Source organism: Pleurodeles waltl, chromosome 1_2 (genome assembly GCF_031143425.1).
Source record: "Pleurodeles waltl isolate 20211129_DDA chromosome 1_2, aPleWal1.hap1.20221129, whole genome shotgun sequence".
Taxonomy (NCBI): domain Eukaryota; kingdom Metazoa; phylum Chordata; class Amphibia; order Caudata; family Salamandridae; genus Pleurodeles; species Pleurodeles waltl.
In genome coordinates this window covers 215183309-215203090 of record NC_090437.1, presented here as the reverse complement: position 1 = coordinate 215203090, position 19782 = coordinate 215183309, and the positions used below count along the sequence as shown (strand labels likewise).

The 19782-nt window shown below is 44.3% G+C and overlaps 1 protein-coding gene across 3 annotated transcripts in view; it reads left to right on the top strand.

The window, feature by feature from the left end:
• The window catches only part of LOC138299526 (phospholipid-transporting ATPase ABCA1-like), a 2649159-nt gene that overhangs the window by 304719 nt on the left and 2324658 nt on the right, over positions 1–19782 (top strand). For all 3 annotated transcript variants that reach the window (XM_069237840.1, XM_069237822.1, XM_069237830.1), the window contains exon 6: positions 14698–14825. In XM_069237840.1, coding sequence (XP_069093941.1) covers positions 14698–14825 — 128 coding nt within the window. The remainder of the gene's footprint in view (positions 1–14697; positions 14826–19782) is intronic.

Sequence of the window (19782 nt, the reverse complement as noted above, 5' to 3'; positions counted from 1 at the left end):
GGGCATGGTCATTGGGCATAGTGGCATGTAGGGGGGCACAAATCAGGCCCCCCTATGCCACAAAATATTATAAAAAAAAAAAAAAAAAAACTTACCTGAACTTACCTGAATGTCCCTGGGGTGGGTCCCTCCAGCCTTGGGTGTCCTCCTGGGGTGGGCAAGGGTGGCAGGGGGGGGTCCCTGGGGGCAGGGGAGGGCACTCTGGGCTCATTTTGAGCCCACTTGTCCCTTAACGCCATGCCTGACCCAGGCGTTAAAAAGCGGCGCAAATGCGCCGTTTTTAGCCACGCCCACTCCCGGGCGTCACTTTTGCCCGGGAGTATAAATACCACGTAAAGGTCTGGGAGTCATTTTTTAGACGGGAACGCCTCCCTTGCATATCATTAACGCAAGAAAGGGGTTCACGCTAAAAAATGACGCACATTCCGGGAACTTTGGCGCTATTCGCCTCTAACGCCATAGTATAAATATGGCGTTAGTTGGCGTTAGTTTTGCGTCGAAATTGCGTCAAAAAAAACGACGCAATTTCGGCGCAAACGGAGTATAAATATGCCCCTGAATATCTACCTGGTAAAAGCAAGAATATTGCGGACAGCTTATCAAGGCTACCTAGTGACCGCATGGATGAATCAATGAAGAATGTTAGTGAGTGTAAGGCTGTATTTGCTTATGGGGATTTTGTGGGATGGAGAGAGAGAAGGTGGAGGAGAGCAGGAATTGACAGAAAGTATGTGTTAACAAGAAATGGGAAGGGATGTTGTTGAGAAAATGGTGAAATGATACATTTTGAGTGGTTGACCCAGAGAAGGAAAATTGAGAGGGGAGTATAGTGCATTTTGGAAAATCAGGGATGAACTTTCTGTGTGCAAGGATATAATATTAAGAGGGGACAGGATAGTACCACCAGATGGAGCATCTGAATATATCATAAGAATTGGACATGAGGGGCATGGTGGTATGTCAATTACAAAAAAGAAGAATTAAGGAATATTTTTGGTGGCCAAGGAATGGATGTCATGGTGGACCGTTAGGTAAAGAATTGGGAAGCTTATGGTACAAGCGACAAAGTGGTCAAACCTTTGAACATACCCTTAACGATGCCGAAATTACTGGAAGATCCATCACAGAAACTGGGTATCAATTTTTATTGCTCCTTTTTCTACATTATCGTCCAAGGACAGTTATTTCATAGTACTTACTGACTACTATTCGAAATGGCCTGAGCTAAGAATGATGACTAGTGTAACTACGATTGTTGTGATTGAATTACATGAAGATAGTATTCCAGAAGTGTTAGTCAAAGATAATTGAGTGCAATAATTACAAGAGCGATTATTGTCTTAAAGGGTTAGTCCCCATTCGGTAACAGGTAAGATACCATTTGAATTGCTGAGATGGAAGATACCATCTACTAGATTGGTGAAATGGTGGTTAAAAATAAAGATGGAGAAATTCAAGAATATGGAACGTTATCAAGTTATGTGAAGGAGATTAGAAACTTTACAGAAACGTATTAAACTGCAGCGGAACTTTAATACTAAATTGCCTGTGGTGGAAGTTGGGTAATATGTGCATGTAATAAAGCGTAGGTTTGTTAAGAAGGGTGTTGTGAGAAAGTAGCGTCTTTCTCACAGGATTGCCCCCATTTTTGGCCTGTTTGTCACTGTGTTTTGACTGCGTCACTGGGATCCTGCTAGTCAGGAGCCCAGTGCTTATGGTTTGTGGCCTACTTGTCAGTATGTTTCACTGTTTTTATCAGTATGCTTGACTGTGTCTCTAGAGTCCTGCTAAGAAGGACCCCAGTGCTTATGCTCTCTCTGGTTCCAAATTTGTCCTTACATACTGGTAACCCATTATTTCACTCCAAATTGGCATACTGGTCCCCCTTATAAGTTCCTAGTATATGGCACCTAGGTACCCAGGGCATTGGGGTTCCAGGGGATCCCTAGGGGCTGAAGCATTTATTTTGCCACCCATGGGTAGCCATGCAAAGGCTTCTGCAGGACTGCCATTGCAGCCTGGGTGAAATAGTGCATGCACTATTTCACAGCAATTTTCACTGCACCAGGTCACTTATAAGTCACCTATATGTCAAACCTTCAGACCCTAAAGGCTTAGTGCAAAGTACCTGTGTGTGAGGGCACCCCTGCAGTAGCAGAGGTACCCCCACATTGTCCAGGCCCATTTTCCTGGACTTCGTCTGTGCGGGGATGCTATTTTAAGTGTGCATTGGACACAGGTCAATACCTAGGTCCAGCTTAACAATGATAACTCTGAATATGGCCATGTAAGGTGTCTTACAACTAGGAATTGTACCTCAATACTGATGCCAGCATTAGTTGCACAATCCCAGGCACTCTCGGGCTCACAGTGGACCCCAAGTACTGCCATACCAGACTTCTGAGGTTTTCAAGGCAGCCCCAGCTGCTGCCACCTCACAGACAGGCTTCTGCCCTACCGGGGCTTGAGCACCTCAATCCCAGGAAGGCAGAACAAAGCATTTTCTTTGGGAGAGGGGTGTTACACCCTCTCCCTTTGGAAATAGGTGTTACAGGCATGGGAAGGGTATCCTCCCAGAGCCTCTGGAAATGCTTTGAAGGGCACAGATGGTGCCCTCCTTGCATAATCCAGTCTACACCAGTTCAAGAACCACAAGTCCCTGCCCTGGCACAAAACCTGGCTAAGGAAAGGGGAGTGATGACTCCCCTGCCCATCACCACACCATCACCACACCATGGGTGGTGCCCAGAGCTCCTCCAGAGTGTCCCTGGGTTTTGTCATCTTGGATTCCAAGGTGGTATGGCACTCTTGGAGCATCTGAGTGGCCAGTGCCAGCAGGTGATGTTAGAGACCCCTCCTGATAGGTGCTTACCTGGTTAGGTAACCAATCCCCCTATCAGGGCTATTTAGGGTCTCTCCTCTGGGTGTTTCTGAAGATTCGGATTGGACTCCAGCAGGAATCCTCTGCATCCTTCACTTTATCTTCTACAGATGGATCAACCGCTGTCTGCTCCAGGAACTCTACAAAACTGCAACAAAGAAGCTAAGACAACTTCTGCAACATTGTAACTTCAGCTGCTGACAGCAACTGCAACAGTTTCCAGGTCGGGCATCCTCCGAGTACTGCCTGTCTTCAGCCTGCACCAGAAGAACCGAAGGAATCTCCTGTGGAGTGACGGAGTCACTTCCCTGGTTCAGCAGGCACCCATCTGCAGCGACGACTGGTGGCTTGGATCCCCTCTCTAGACAACAGGTGTGGACCCAGCGACACAGGTGGTAGACTAAAGTGACTCCGACAGTCCCAACATCCAGCTGTCCAGATTTGGTGGAGGTAAGAGCTTGCCTTCCCACAACAGTACCCCGTGCACCACGTGGCTTGTAGTTGCCAGGGCTTGTGTGCGACCTTTCAAGAAGTTCTTTATGTACAGCACAGCTTAGGCCCCCAGCACGCCATCCTGTGACGCACAACTTCCTGAGTGGTACTCCGGCGGCGTGGGAATCCTTTGTGTCGTGCTGTGTGGGCCTCCATTTGCACCTTATTTGTCCCCGTGCTGTGAGACTCCTGTGCCTGCTGCCTGGTATTCTGAGGGCTCTCTGAGTTGCTGAGAGCCACCTCTGTCTTCCCCTCCTGGGTAGAGGCCACCAGGTCCTTCCTGGCCCCGGGCAGCGCTGCTTGTTTTGCGTGAGCCAAGTCTTTTTGGCAGAATCCAGAGATGCAAAACAGACTGCATTCATCCATTCAGCGTGCAACATCTTCTGCACCAACCAGGAATCTGCATCTGTCTTCTTTGGCGCAATACTAACCTTGTCTTCTCACCGGTGGTCCTTCTTTTGCACGTTCATCTGGGTTAGCAGGGGCTCCTGTTCTCCCTGGACTCTTCAGTGCTTCTTGGACTTTGTCCTCTTCTTCCACATGTCTTCAGGTCCAGGAATCCATTGTTGGTATCTTGCAGTCTCTTCTGGTTCTTGCACTGTCTTCTATCATGACTTCTAGTGTGTTTTAGGAAACTTGTTGTGTTTTACTCCTGCTTTCCTGTGCCCTGGGGTGGGGTATTTTACTTACCTTTGGTGTTTTCTCACACCCGCAGCGCCTCTCTACACACTACACTTGCCTAGGTGGGAAACGGACTTTCACATTCCACTATTTTAGTATATGTTTTTTTTTCCCCCTAGGCCTATTGCAACCTATTGTGATTTTCACTGTTTGCACTATTTTCTGACTATTTACTTACCTGTTTTTGGTTACTAGTGTATATATTGTGTAATTTACTTACCTCCCAAGATAGTATAGTCTCAAAGTGTTTTTGGTATTGTGTCCCTAAACTAAAGTACCTTTATTTTTTATAACACTGAGTATTGTCTTTCATGTGTGTGAGTACTGTGTGATGAGAGTGGTATTGCAAGAGCTTTGCATGTCTCGTAGTTCATCCTAGGCTGCTCTGCCTACAGCTACCTCTAGACAGCATGGCTTCTAGACTCTGACTAGATTTCACTAATTAGGGATAACTGGACCTGGTATAAGGTGTAAGTATCTTAGGTACCCACTACAAACCAGGCCAGCCTCCTACAGGTGTATAAAATCGGTCAGAACCATTGAAGGTAATAAAGGTGTTGGGAGTGCTGTTAAATTGGAGAGTGGGAAAGTATGGAATTTACTATGTGTGAGTTTATGTAAAATGAGGAATCATGATGTTTCCAAGAGGGACATGAGTAATGGTAATGGTTGTATTTAGGGCAAGGATGTTGTTTTGGATGTGTTGAGAAGTGGGGGTGGTGAAGGAATGGTCATGCTGTAAATGAAAAATGAGAGTCTGGAATGAGTACGGTTGAACAACGGGGTGCAAGAGTGAGGAATCCTCCAGTCTGATTTGGTGATTACCAGTTAGTTCAAAACATTCCTATTTTATAAGTCGATATTGAGTAGGTTATATTCCAGGGTATATTTATACTGTCTTCTTTAGGATTGATTATTGTTTAATACTTAGATTTTGTATTGTATTCTGTTGTTTTTGTTTTTTGGGGGGACGCTGTGTGGGATAGAAACATAAAATATTGGATGTATGGAGTGTAGATTATAGAAGATAGAACCTTGTGGGTTTCTTCGGAGGACGGTTAGTGCGAGCAGTTAGTGGGGGCAAGTTAGGATGCCCCACTCTGGGGCCGCTCTTTGTGTACATTGTTCTTATGAATAAATACATTAGTGGAAATCTACCTCGAGGAAGACATCTTGCTTTCTTCCAACACTACGCCACACATGGAATTATGTATTACACGTCCTTATTTGTCTGTGTTTAAACATAAACTCAACATTCTAAACCTATATTCACTTCACCACACTCCAACACTTACATCACAGTTCTATGGAGTCCATCAGGAGCCAAAAGAGTTCTGCCATTAATAACTCACACAACACCTTGGTGAACAATCTTAAAATAAATTATCTTTCCTAATGTTTCAAAGTATATCAGCAGCAAGAAAAGTTCAAATGAGGCACATGGCATTCTGAAATACTTGAAGGTGATGGGAACTAAGGTTTTCCTAAAATCAAAGCAAAGAAAAACAATTTACTTGTGTATGCATAAAAAAAGATTAAAAAAGACAGACATAAATGAATATACATTGGCCAAACAAACAAATTCCAATACATCACTTCATCATGCACAGTAGATTCAGAATAAAAAATATATACTTTCTGCATTCATAATTGCCCAAGCCGACCCATTGATATTGGGGCAACGTCTTAAATCCAGTAGACACATATTATCAAATAGAACATACAAATCAAAGCTGTTAATATTGATGAATATCTGATTAAATAAGTCTAGCTTGCAACCACTCCTCCAAAGGTGCCCACACTTATCCCCTTCTTCTTGGACCTTTTGCCTTTTTCAAAGATGTAGGCTGCTCTCCAGATGGAACATTGAGAGTAGCCCAGCCAACCATTGATAAAAAGTAGGGGGATCTGAAGTAAGCCAGGCTGCTGCAATACAGATGTGAGTAATCACCCTTGTGCTAAAGACAAATTTTGCCCATAACTCCCATTTGCATTGCCATGTATTCTCAATAGCATTGATTGGGGAGACAACGACACATCACTATGAAAAACAGTCTGCAAGAAACAAGATATCTCTTCCTTGTGAGAGTCTAGAGCCTCACAGCTGAAAAACATATCGACTGATTCTGCTTTCAGACTCTGACAACAAGGGAAAGTGATACCAATGTCCCTCCCCAACACACTATTTTAACTGGAGTATAATGCAGAATAAAACGTGTGATTGCAATACTGCAGATAATAATAATGTGTAGCCAAGCTTAAGTGACTCAAAAAAGCTACAGTCTGTGGCCCCAGCCCTTCTCAGCCAAGTGGCCGACTGATTCTTAAGATCGTCAGGCATCCAATCAGCCAGATATTCATAGATCTGGCTAATCCTAAATCCGAGGTACTGTGGAGTAGCTCAAGTAGAGTCTGTTATTGAACTTGACTGCTCTGCCACACTTTCTTTGCAAGAAGTCTCTAAACTGTTAGGGCCTCATTTACAAGCCCCTTGCACCAGCACTCCAGCATTTTCTTTTATGCAGCGGTGATGCTAGCAGTGCACTATACTGCTCTACATTTACAAACTGGCGCATTGGGCCTAATTTGTCACTTTGTAAAGCCATGCATCACATTATACCTGCACCAGTTATAATGTATGCAGCATTGGCATTACCATGGAAAAAGCCATTAGACCTAACACAGTGAAATTTACAAGTTTTCTATGACTTCACTGTGTCAAAATTTTACCTCCTGCTCGGACCAGCTGTAAAATTGATGCAGGACTTTTTTCAAATGAGACTCTCCTTGCACTCCTGGAGTTGCGTCAGTATGAAGACGCAACTCCAGCAATGTGTCACTTTAGCCCCAACAGATGCAGCAGAATTTCTGATCCATATGTGAAAAGGTCCGCCATGGAGCTCTGTATTGTAAATACAGTAGATCCTTGGCATCGATAGGGGGTGAGCGGCAGGCACAAGAAACCTGATGCATCAATGATCCATGCAAATGAGGGCCTAAGTTTAAAAAAATCTCTTTTTTCAAGACTAAATTTGAGTTTGCTGAATGACAACAATTGTTGATTAGCAATAAGGTTGCCTACTTTCTGTATCCCAGCTTCCAACCTAAAACAATATGCGTCATGAAAAATCATCAGCAAAATCGGCAACCGCCACATGGGAGTGTAAAAATTCCATCTCCCAACACCGATTTTCTTCCAGACTGCTGCCCATATCTTAAAAGCTGCTTGAAGAGTCTTCAATGTCACCTTTTTGTAGTAATTAGGCTCAACCATTCTCAAGAAGAGATCATTAGCGTTGTTTCCTATTAGCAGCTCATACATAAAAGGAGAAAGCCCATTACATAAGAATCAGTCTGCTTTCCACCAGCCAGAACATTCATGTATTGTATAGCTGCCATTCACTGACAAAACTTGAAATTTGGGCAGCCCAGCCCTCTTTTGCCTGGGCAGCATCATAAACTTTAAGGCCCTCCTATTTTTAGCATAAGACCATACAAAGCTGCTAGATACCTCTTCCAGCTTTTTAAACCATAATTTTTCAAGCTCTAGAGGTATAGCCCTGAAGAGGTAGAGAACCTTAGCCAAAAATAACTTTTTAGTAATATTGCAGCGGAAAATGATTTTGAGATGGAGGTTATCTATGCTCTTGAAGTCTGTTTTGGCCTATTGTATTAGCAGAGCTAAGTTCAAACCTACCACCTGATCAATATTAGATGTAATCCCAACTTCTAAATAAACTGCACTATCCAAAATCCTATCATTCATTAGACAAACCTGATTATTCACTACTAACTGTAGGGCTTATTTACCAGCCCTTTGCACTGCTGATGCATCACACTCCCCTGCTTCAGCTTGACAAAGTTCTTTGTAGAATTCCTTAAATACTTTAATAATTGCCTCTTTGATATCAACCGACAGACTGCCCTTATTTCTAACCTCAGATATTTTCCTGTACACTGATTTTTGCCTGCTTCAAAACGCCAGTAATTGGCTGACTCTATCACTATACTCGTAGCACTCTTTCTTTTGCGGGCCATTAACATTTCAGTGGACTGACCAGGCAAAATACTATTAATATCAGATTTAATCACCACTAGTTCATAAAGAATTTGCTGTAATACGTCCCCATCAGCATTTACCTCAGCCATGTGAGTGTCCGAAGCAGGGAGCTCATTGTATTTGTCTCTAAAAAATTGGGAGAGAGTCTTTTGCCAATTAAGGCTAAAACAGAGGGTCTCCCCCTTACTCCAGCATTCAACGTATCCCAGATACAAGTCCAACTGATGCACTACCTCTATTTCTTTCCAGAAAATCTGGGATCTATACATGCAGATAAGAAACAGATTCTTCATTTAGCAGAAACCCCCTATCAAATGACCATGTAAATGAGGACCTTGTACAACCCTGTGAAGAACCTTTGATTACCAGTGGATTATGATCTGAAAAGACCCGTGGATACTGATCAGTTTGCAGCCCCCTCATGGTACCTGCAGAAGTAAAAAAATAATTCAATCCAACATGCTGCCTATGGGGAGCGGAAAATAAAGTGTAACCAGGGTCTGGGGCTTTGAGCTTTTGTCAGATATCCACCAAACCTTGACTCTGCTTCAGATAATGGAGCGCTCAGCACACCTTAAATTTCCTGTCAGATAATGCCCTACATCTAGAACCCCTTGTCTACTCGGAATATGTATATTCAGTTCCCTATAAACAATGACTGGTGTCAGCCATAGCACCAGCTCTGTGTTCAGTAAGTCTAAAACGGTAGGATCATCCAGATTTAAACCATAAGCAAAACAAATTGTGGAAGCTGCCTCCACTAACCAACATTCAGCTAAAACCCATCTTCCTTATTTATTGGAGACCGTACGAATCAGCCTGCAAAGTTCCCTGCCTTCAGTATAGCCACCCCCTTTGTATTTGTACACTGTCATGCACCCCAGAAGATTATATCCCAGAGTTTCAAGCCATTTTTTCCAGTATCCCACTATATGGGTTTCTCCGCAGCATATTATATTCACCCGCAGTATTTTCAGTCCTTCATTTGCATTTCTTTTCTTTGAGTGATCATTGCACCACAAATATTAAAAGTAGCAATACAGATATGTGCTGCCTGGGTTATCTACAAAGATTTTTATGTTTAGTACCTCTTGGGCTCATCTTTAGGCCATAATCAGACTGTAATTTCTTATTAGCCAACTGCCAGCCAATATGCTGACATTTCATAATCCACTCAAATCCCACCACTTCTTTTGTGCATATCACCCTTCTCATCCCCTCCCTCCCCCAACCTAGACCCGTCCCACCAGCCCAGCCCCCAGATAGCACACTAACCCCACCTCTCCCATATCTACTATTTAAGGCAGTCAGACTGAAGTCTATGTGATAGGTCACATGCTCACACAACCTCCCAGCATAAATATATATATATCAGTACAAACCACTTTCCACACAAAAAGAAAAAGAAAAGGTATAGTGAAACCTCTGTGCCTAACTGAACTGACTCTCTGAATGAGGTGAAGTTCCTCCTCACAAGAATAAACTTCTTTGTTGCCATCCTTGCCTTACACCCATCAGAGCAAGTCTCTTCCTGATGCTATTTAATAGATTGCTATATAAGATCCAGTGTCGGCTTGCCTGATGGGCCAGCCAGATTTGCTGGCAGAATGAGGTGCTGTTGCAAGTTAGGCAAACCATCATACACCTACTGAGCCATTGAATAAACCCATTAAAATGCAGGGACCGGTAATCTCCACATATCCTTCCTACCCTGCCAATTGTAGAATTTTACCTGCCTGAGGGGCTTAACATACCTAGGAACTGATATGGGGCTCAAATCTCTTGATGATACAATTGTTATATGGTCCAAGACTGATACTGAATCAACCTCTTCAGGGCCACAGGAGTCAAAGTCTTCTGTTAACAACAAAAATCTATCTGCCTGCTCCGAGAGATCGGAGAGTTCTTCTAATGCCCTGCATAAACCAGTGTTGACCCCAGGTGCCACCAAACCTTTGCTGTCTATCTTACTTGATTCAAGAGGCATTTCTCAGAAACTACACTGTTTAATGCCCTGCATACACCAATGGTGACCCCAGGTACCACCAAACCTTTGCTGTCTATTTTACTTGACTCAAGAGGGATTTGGCAGAAACTGCACGGTCTTTAGCTTTTTCTTGAATTGTACAACCTTCCATAGGCTCACGCACAGGTGCCTTATCCAATCCTATAGCCTCTATTGCTGACATTATAGAGTTCACCAGAGGCCTGTTGTGGGAGCAGCAGGAGAGGTATCTGTCAGGGTGTCATTGTCCTTCCCCAAAGGCTCAGGCTATCCGAGTTTAGGTAACAGCTTGGTGCACCCATGCCACCTCCACCTCTGCTTTGTTCTGTTTGTCGGCAGGGTAAGCCTGCCCCCCGCAGAGCTGTTGGGGGATCTTCTCAAGCTTTTCACTTGTCTGCTGATTTTTCAGCAGCATACTCAATTTGGGCCAAGCCCTCATTGAGAGAGGTTGATTTTTAGAAGCCTGTGGATAACCACAGAGCCAAGAACACCAGAGCCTGTTATGTGAGGCGGTCCCAACAAAATTGCACAGCATCCCCAAAGCCATGCCTCTGCACTGCTGCAATTGCAGCTGCCGCCAGTCATGTCCAACCAAGGCACCATTGTCTTCTGACCTGTACTCAGGTACATCAGATAGGTGATCACATGATTGCCAACTTGCCACCAGACACACCTGCACCTTGACTTCTCAATGACGTCGATGCAGTCCATGTATATACTTTAGTTTTCAATGGCATCAGTTGTGGCAGTGGAGATAGTTCATTATGGCCCTCATTCTGACCCTGGCGGTCTTTGACCGCCAGGGCGGAGGACCGCGGGAGCACCGCCGACAAGCCGGCGGTGCTTCAATGGGGATTCCGACCGCGGCGGTAAAGCCGCGGTCGGACCGGCACCACTGGCGGGGTCCCGCCAGTGTACCGCGGCCCCATTGAATCCTCCGCGGCGGCGCAGCTTGCTGCACCGCCGCGGGGATTCTGACCCCCCCTACCGCCATCCAGATCCCGGCGGTCGGACCGCCGAGATCCGGATGGCGGTAGGGGGGGTCGCGGGGCCCCTGGGGGCCCCTGCAGTGCCCATGCCACTGGCATGGGCATTGCAGGGGCCCCCGTAAGAGGGCCCCTACATGTATTTCACTGTCTGCAGCGCAGACAGTGAAATACGCGACGGGTGCAACTGCACCCGTCGCACAGCTTCCACTCCGCCGGCTCGATTCCGAGCCGGCTTCATCGTGGAAGCCTCTTTCCCGCTGGGCTGGCTGGCGGTCTGAAGGAGACCGCCCGCCAGCCCAGCGGGAAAGTCAGAATTACCGCCGCGGTCTTTCGACCGCGGAACGGTAACCTGACGGCGGGACTTTGGCGGGCGGCCTCCGCCGCCCGCCAAGGTCAGAATGAGGGCCTATATGTCTCCTGAGGTATACTGTTTATTGACGCACCACTGTCCATAATGAAAGGTACTGAACAACTGTTTACTTTCAGTGTATTCTTCAGACAATATTTCACGTAAACTTTTCGTTGAGTGGTATTTTTCTTCACATGCAGCCAGTCAAACATGCGCATATTTTTCTGAGGTAAACATCGACAATGCACAACGATTTTCTTCACTTTCACTTGATATTGACACTGAAGAACTCTGTGAAAATGTTTGGTGTCAATTTGTCTCAACTGATGTTGGCGCTTGGCCTTGTGGGCATGCATCAATCCTCGCTCCTGGAACGCACTGGCAGCCATTTTTTCTTCTCTCTTTGACTCACTTACTTTTTATTTTGCCTTGCAAACCATTACAAAATGGTTCTCCTTCCCACAACGTTTCCATATCTGTCTATTAGTGGGACATTTATCTTCAGGTGAAAATAAAAATCCACACCTGAAACACAACCTCTTTTCCTGCTTTTTGTGTCATCAAGCCTTGTGCTTCTGCTTAATTTTAGTATTCATGACTGACTCATTTTGGGGCATTCCGGACTCCATGTCAGTATCTTGTAGATCGGCACGCTCTGCAGCTCTGTCAGCCATGAGAACTCGCTCCAGACTAGTTTCGCTCAGCTTTCATTGACTGAATGAATCTGACAGGCGTCCGTCAATAAATCTGAGACTTATTGCTTCCTCATCATTAAATTAATTGAACTTACAAGGTTTGATGACTTATTCAGTTTCTCAACAAATTCATCTATAGTTTCACCAACTTTCTGTCATTCTTGACTAAAAATGTACCTTTCACAACCACATTCGGCAGTGGATTGTATTTGAGATTCAAGGCTTTGATAATTTGATGGTATGTAACGTTGTCAGCGTGAAGCATTTTCTTTATGACTTCTTTTACACCCTCACCAGCAAGATTCTTAAGGTATTTGATAATCTTGTTATCTGTCTCTTCTTGTGCATTAATGAAATTACCTAATGTCTCTATCCAAGCAGTCCATCTTTTGCCAATATTCTGCTTTTTGGCTGTATAGAATGGTGGTGGTGGTTTCAGGAAGGTGGCGAAATTAAAACTGTTTCAGGTATTGGCTGACACTGAGAACAGAGTTCTCTCTGATACTGTCTGCAGTCCACCAGGACCTAATCCTCCATGCCATCTCTACAGCCCTGTTATGTGCTAGCCTCTGGCTCCTCCTGGACAGTCGATGAGACTGTGACCTCATTCATGGTCTGCACTGGGGCCCTTCACTTTTCTGGAGACCTCTGGAGTTGTTCTGATATGCCATCAGGTAGTTCTGGTAATGTGCCACATCAGGTATTGGGCAGATCAGTAAGCACAACCCCTGTGCTCCTTCTTGGTTCTCTTCGCCCACTGCTAAGGTCTCTTCTTATCAAGGCTCTTGTAAGTGCAACAACAGTATGTTTTATCATCAATTATTCTGTCAGCTAGAGCTTTTTGTGTATTTTACTCGTATCTGACTATGGTAGTTTTCAGCTCTTCTTTTCTGTATCTGTTTGTGTCCACTTTAGCGTTATCACGCCGTATGATCTATAGCTTTATGTTGCATAGCAGCATGGTACCTCTCCTTGCGGCCTTGAAAGCAGATTCTTGGCCAAGGATATGTAGACTTCTCAGTGAAGCTTTCTTCATCTGCAAGTGCTTCACAACGACTGGAGTTGTGCTTTGTCTCCACATACGCCAAACATAGATTCCGCACTTCCAAGGAGGCACACGTGGCATGCACAAGCAGTTTGCTTGGATCACGGCACACTCCCTAGAGGAGCACTGTCGATCTTCGGGTTACTTATCCCCCATCCCGACACCAGCTGTAGCCCCTTCCCCAGTCTGGATACCCGCTGATAACTATGCCACACATGGAGCTGTGTATTTCACATCTGCATTCATCTGCATGTAACTGCAAACTCAACATTTTAAACCTGTATTTACTTCACCATGCTATAACACTTAGGTCACAGTTCTACATAGTCCATCAGGAGCCAAAAAGGTCCCAAACTTAATACCTCACAGGGCACTACAGTGACAATCTTAAAATAAATGAACTTTACAAATGTTTCAAAATATATCAGCAGCACGATACTTCAAATGAGGCACATAGCTTTTGTAACTCTTGGAATTGATGGGGCCAATGTTTTAATAACATTTAAAAAAGCAAAAATAATTTACTTGTGTAATGCACAGATAAGTATGCACAGGAATTCAATGTCAGCATTTATTTGTGCACTACATAGGTTTAGCAGTAAAGCTGCAAGACTGATCCAAATGTAGTGGTCATTTTAAAAGGCCAGTTACAAGACAGGGAGATATGTTTTTTTAAAGAGAGTACCAAAGCACCCCATGCTTTATTGGTTTATTTCGTACAATGTGTTCCACCACTGAACACACACCATTCTGCCACCATTCTTCGGCATCGTTCATTTGCTGCACATTGTGTAACACTTGGATTTTTTAAAACCCCTATTATTTCGTTCAAATAACATTGATGGGTGCATCCCCACTCTAAAAATTGTTCCGGCTCCACTGCTAATTCCGTTACATAGATGCTGGCTTGGGTGGCAATCCTGAGATGCTGAAGGCCGAATCCTTATCTCTTTCAGCAGAACTTGTCACTGGATACTGATCCGAGGGATGAGGCCTAGTCGGCTCAGACGTTTCTGGTGGCTTGGTGGCAAGAGAATAGGATGGGTTTTAAACGAACATATAATTCGAGCATTGACAACTCTGAGATGTTCAAAATTATCTCGTAATTTGTTAATTTAGCTGAACCAACAGGTGTAATAACGTGCTAAAAAAGGTCCCCCCTGCTCTTGTATTTTAAAATTATTGACAGGTTACTTGCTTATTTTAATACGCGAAAATGGGAACGTTCTTGATTTTCAGATTACTGCTGTATACTTTGGGAACTGTCTGAAATAATTAATTCTCAAGCAGTTGAAACTGCACTGTTATCAACGCGAAACAGTGATTTCTTAATATATAGTCATGGAATATAATTTAGCAGTCTAAGATGGTGTACTCAAAGGTTACACATGAAGTGAACAAGAAATAATTATAGTTTATTTGCAAATCAGTGTTAATAATTTGTATTACATATTTTAGAAATCATTATACAAATCTGAAACATTCTTTTTTTCTCATTAGGGGGCATGATTCCTGTAAAGGACATACTGAAAGCCAACGAAACCTTCACCATATTTCTGAAAGATGTATTGTCTATTCCTGCCTCAGGCATCGCAAGCATACTGTCTGCTTCTATAATACCACAAAAGGTAAGAATTCTAAGGCTGACATTTGCACTAGCAATGGTAGTGGGAATTCGTCTCAACAATGTCAGCAATGAGGTGAACTAAAACAAATGCATGCAGTATGCTGGCCAATATCAATGGCTCCAACCTGTAACTCCTTTTGTAGTGGTTCCATGTTCCAACTAAAATGGTATGTGATTGTATTGGCAAGTGAGGTACACCACAGAGGAAGGACAAAGGAGAGGTCTCGGTGTTTCATATTTCGTAATCCGGGTTACATTTGATAAGACAGTGGAAAACCTTTGTAGTACAGTACAGTTTATTCATTACTAGGGGAGAGCGTGCCTAGCAATTTTCTGTGATCAATGATATTCAAGGATGCTGAGCGGTCTTGTAATATGGAGGACAGGTATCACCATCATCAATCATCTGCTTAGCTTTATTGAGGGAGTAAAACAAGGAAGCATGTGCCTCTATCTGATGCGTAATTGGCAAGAGCACAGAGGAGTGTTTGGAGCAGTGAGAGTTTGCTGTATGTACGAGTACCATTTGTTCAAACAGCCATGCCTACAAATTAGTGATTTGAAACAATTTCTAAATTTTGCCTATAATGAAGGTCCTAATTTCAATTTTTTTTCTAGAGCTAGAAATATGGAAGCTTTCAAGCAAAACATTTTGGATCAAGAGCATTGGCAATTTGAAGAGTTTTAGTTGGCACACGAATATAAGTAGTTGTATACACCTCAATAGCAGATAGTCTTCAGCCAGTGAAGGAGGCAGCCTAGTGTTTATAGCTTTCATTAGGCAAGAGACATCGATGTTTATAAATTCTGCCAAATATGGAATTTTCCTGGAAGAAATAGACATGAGATGAGCTTTACTTCCAGCTATTGACTTTCATTAGGTTTATCATTTCAGTGGAAAACTTGACACTTTTGGTGACTAGATTTTGAGAGTTAACGTTTTGTCTCTATGCACTGGGTTGTCACAGTGTTACACATAACAATCAATTCAATCAGTGTGATTGCATCCTTAGGCACATAAATAGTTTTACCACTTGAGTAGTTATTGTTGGTTTCTAATATAAATCTTTTGTGGCTCTAAGGTGGACCCTTCTCTTTTGATAGCCTCTATTCTGACTGCCCCATGATTAGCATTCAGATCTGTGGTTTATGAAAGTTTGGCACCTTATTTTCTGTGTCTTAAATATGGTCAAAGCTAGCTTATTCAATAATTCTGAAAAAGGTAGTTGAGTCATCCACTGTAGAAAATTGTTCATTAATTTGTTTAACCTAAGAGGTGATGGAAATGTTTTCAAAGGGTCTTACCTATTTTTAGTTTGTCCTCTTGCATTAATTTGTAACCATGTTTTAATGGGATGACAAAATAGCTGGATCAAAGAAACCCAGATGATTGAATTAGGAAGTGAATTAGATCTTTCAGAATTATGATTATATGTAGCATTTGTTCTTTTGAGTGTGTGTCAAAATGACTATTTGGTACTAAAAGAACGAGTTACTTACCTTCGGTAACGACTTTTCTGGTGGATACATTAGCTACCTGTGGATTCCTCACCTCATGATTCCTCACCTCATGAATACTCCCATGGCGCCAGCATTCGACGGAAATCTTCTTACTAGTCTCTGCACGTCGACGAGGACGTCACTGTCTCGCACGCGACGCCGTCTGACGTCATACAGGCAATAAGAGGTCCTCGACGACGTGCAGACGTCAGTACCAATCATTTTTTACGTGCATGAGAACAACCAGGCAATGCAATGAAAGAGCAAGGCAACATCCATTATATTGTAAAAATACACCACATTGTATGAATAACTGTAAATCTTTTTATGTACATATATATATATATATATATAAAACTCTCTCTTTTCAAAATATATACACACACCAAGTATATACATAAAGATATATACACATATACATATATATATATATAAATATATTATATATACATCTATTGCACCCTCAAAGACCAAGAGGAGCGCACTCAAGGATTACTTGGCAAGACCATAAAGGCAACGGGGAGGCGGGTGGGACCGTGAGGAATCCACAGGTAGCTAATGTATCCACCAGAAAAGTCGTTACCGAAGGTAAGTAACTCGTTCTTCTGATGGATACAACTACCTGTGGATTCCTCACCTCATGAATAGAGTCCCAAAGCAGTACCACGCCCGGCGGTGGGTGCCTAAATGGTCAAACCAAGAAATCCTGCAGCACTGACCGTGCAAAATGACCGTCCCTTCTAACCTCAGAATCTAAACAGTAATGTTTTGCAAAAGTGTGAAGGGACGACCAAGTTGCGGCCTTGCAGATGTCGACCACAGGAACACCTCTGGCTAAGGCCGAAGTGGCCGACTTAGCTCTGGTGGAATGAGCTCTAATGCCCTCAGGAGGATCCTTCTTTGCCAAAGAGTAACATATTTTAATGCAAAGAACAACCCACCTGGATAGTGTTCTCTTGTGGACTGCCTTTCCTCTCCTCTTGCCCACGTATCCAATAAACAGCTGATCCTCCAGCCTGAAATCCCTTGTTCTATCGATAAAGAAGCTCAACGCTCTCTTTGGGTCCAGACGATGCAGTCTTTCTTCCTCTTTGGAAGAATGAGGCGGAGGATAGAACGTGGACAAAGTAATTGCCTGAGCCAAATGGAAGGGTGAAACAACCTTCGGGAGGAAAGCAGCCTTGGTCCTCAACACCACCTTATCCCCATAAAAAGTTGTATAAGGGGGTTTTACTGATAAGGCCTGCAACTCACTCACTCCCCTTGCTGATGTTATAGCTATCAGGAAGACTGTTTTTAAAACCAAATACCTCAAGGGGCAAGAATGCATAGGTTCAAAAGGGGACCCCATAAGGAAAGTCAGGACTAAGGACAAATCCCATTGCGGCATAACGAATGGCTTTGGAGGATATTGATTTAGAAGACCTTTCAAGAATCTGATAACAATAGTGGATTTAAATAAAGATGGTTGGTCTGGAAGACATATGAAGGCTGACAAGGCCGATAAATAACCTTTAATGGTAGCCACTGCACAACCTTTCTGCGCCAGAGATAGAGCAAAAGACAAAACGTCCGATAGATGAGCATGCAAAGGATCAATCTGCCTCTCTCCACACCACGCAACAAATTTAGACCACCTATTAGCGTAGATAGATTTAGTGGAGTGTCGCCTGGCCGCTAATATAACATCCACTACCTCAGGCGGGAGAGAGAAGGAACTCAGGTTGCCCCGTTCAATCTCCAGGCATGTAGGTGCAGACTCTGGAGGTTGGGGTGTAGAACCTGCCCCTGCGACTGTGAGAGGAGGTCTGCCCTGAAAGGGAGACGGAGCGGCGGGCACGTTGAGAGTTGGAGAAGGTCGGAGTACCACACCCCCCTTGGCCAATCCGGAGCTATTAAGATTACTAGAGCCCGGTCTTGGCGAATCTTTCTCAATACTCGAGGAATCAAGGGTATGGGAGGAAACGCGTAAAGCAACTGGCCGCACCAGGTCATTTGAAACGCGTCCCCCAACGCTTCCTGCATCGGATACTGAAGGCTGCAGAACAACGGACAATGCGCGTTCTCTCGAGTGGCGAACAGATCTACCCGAGGAAACCCCCACTTCTGGAAGATTAAACGGACTTGATCTGGATGGAGACGCCACTCGTGGTCTGCCGAGAAGTGGCGACTGAGACTGTCCGCACGCACGTTCAAAACTCCGGCCAGATGGTTTGCTATCAAGCAAATCCGATGGTCCTTTGCCCAGGACCATAGTCGAAGAGCTTCTCTGCAGAGAAGGTACGACCCCACTCCTCCCTGCTTGTTTATGTACCACATCGTGGTAGTATTGTCCGTTAGGACCTGTACCGACTGACCACGAAGGGAAGGGAGGAAGGCCTTGAGAGCCAGACGTACAGCCCGTAACTCTAACAGATTGATGTGAAAAATCTGTTCCTCTGGAGACCAAAGACCTTTGATCTCCAGATCCCCCAGATGAGCTCCCCACCTTAGAGTGGAAGCATCCGTTATGACTGTGGCCACTGGTGGCGACTGCTGGAACGGCTTTCCTTGTGAAAGATTGTTGCTTGCAATCCACCACTTCAAATCCACAGCAGCATCTCTGGAGATCTTGACAGTACCCTCTAGATCCCCTCTGTGTTGAGACCACTGCCTTCGGAGGCACCACTGAAGAGCCCTCATGTGCCAGCGAGCATGCGTGACCAACAGAATGCAGGAGGCAAAAAGACCGAGCAGACGAAGGACCTTGAGGACTGGAACTACCGCTCCATTTCGAAACATTGGAACCAAATCCTGAATATCTTGAATCCGCTGAGGCGGAGGAAAGGCCCGACCCAATGTTGTATCCAGTACTGCCCCTATGAACAGGAGGCGCTGAGAGGGCTCTAGGTGAGATTTGGGCTCGTTCACCGAAAAGCCCAGGTCGAACAACAACTGGGTTGTTGACTGCAGATGACGCAACACAAGCTCCGGGGACTTGGCTTTGATCAACCAATCGTCCAAGTAAGGGAATACTGCTATCCCCTTCCTTCTGAGCTCTGCCGCAACCACCGACATCACCTTCGTGAAGACTCGAGGTGCTGAAGTAAGACCAAACGGAAGGACCGCAAACTGGTAGTGTTGCGATCCCACCACAAACCGGAGATACTTCCTGTGTGACTTGAGTATCGGGATATGAAAGTAAGCATCCTGCAAGTCGACAGACACCATCCAGTCTTCCATGTTCAACGCCAAAAGCACCTGTGCTAGGGTCAGCATCTTGAACTTTTCCTGCTTGAGGAACCAATTCAAGATCCTCAGGTCCAGAATTGGTCTCAAACGACCATCCTTCTTGGGAATCAGGAAATACCTTGAGTAAACTCCTTGACCCCTTTCCTGCTCCGGGACCAACTCCACCGCGCCCTTTAAAAGGAGGACTTCTACCTCCTGTTCTAGCAACAGGAGGTGTTCTTGTGAAC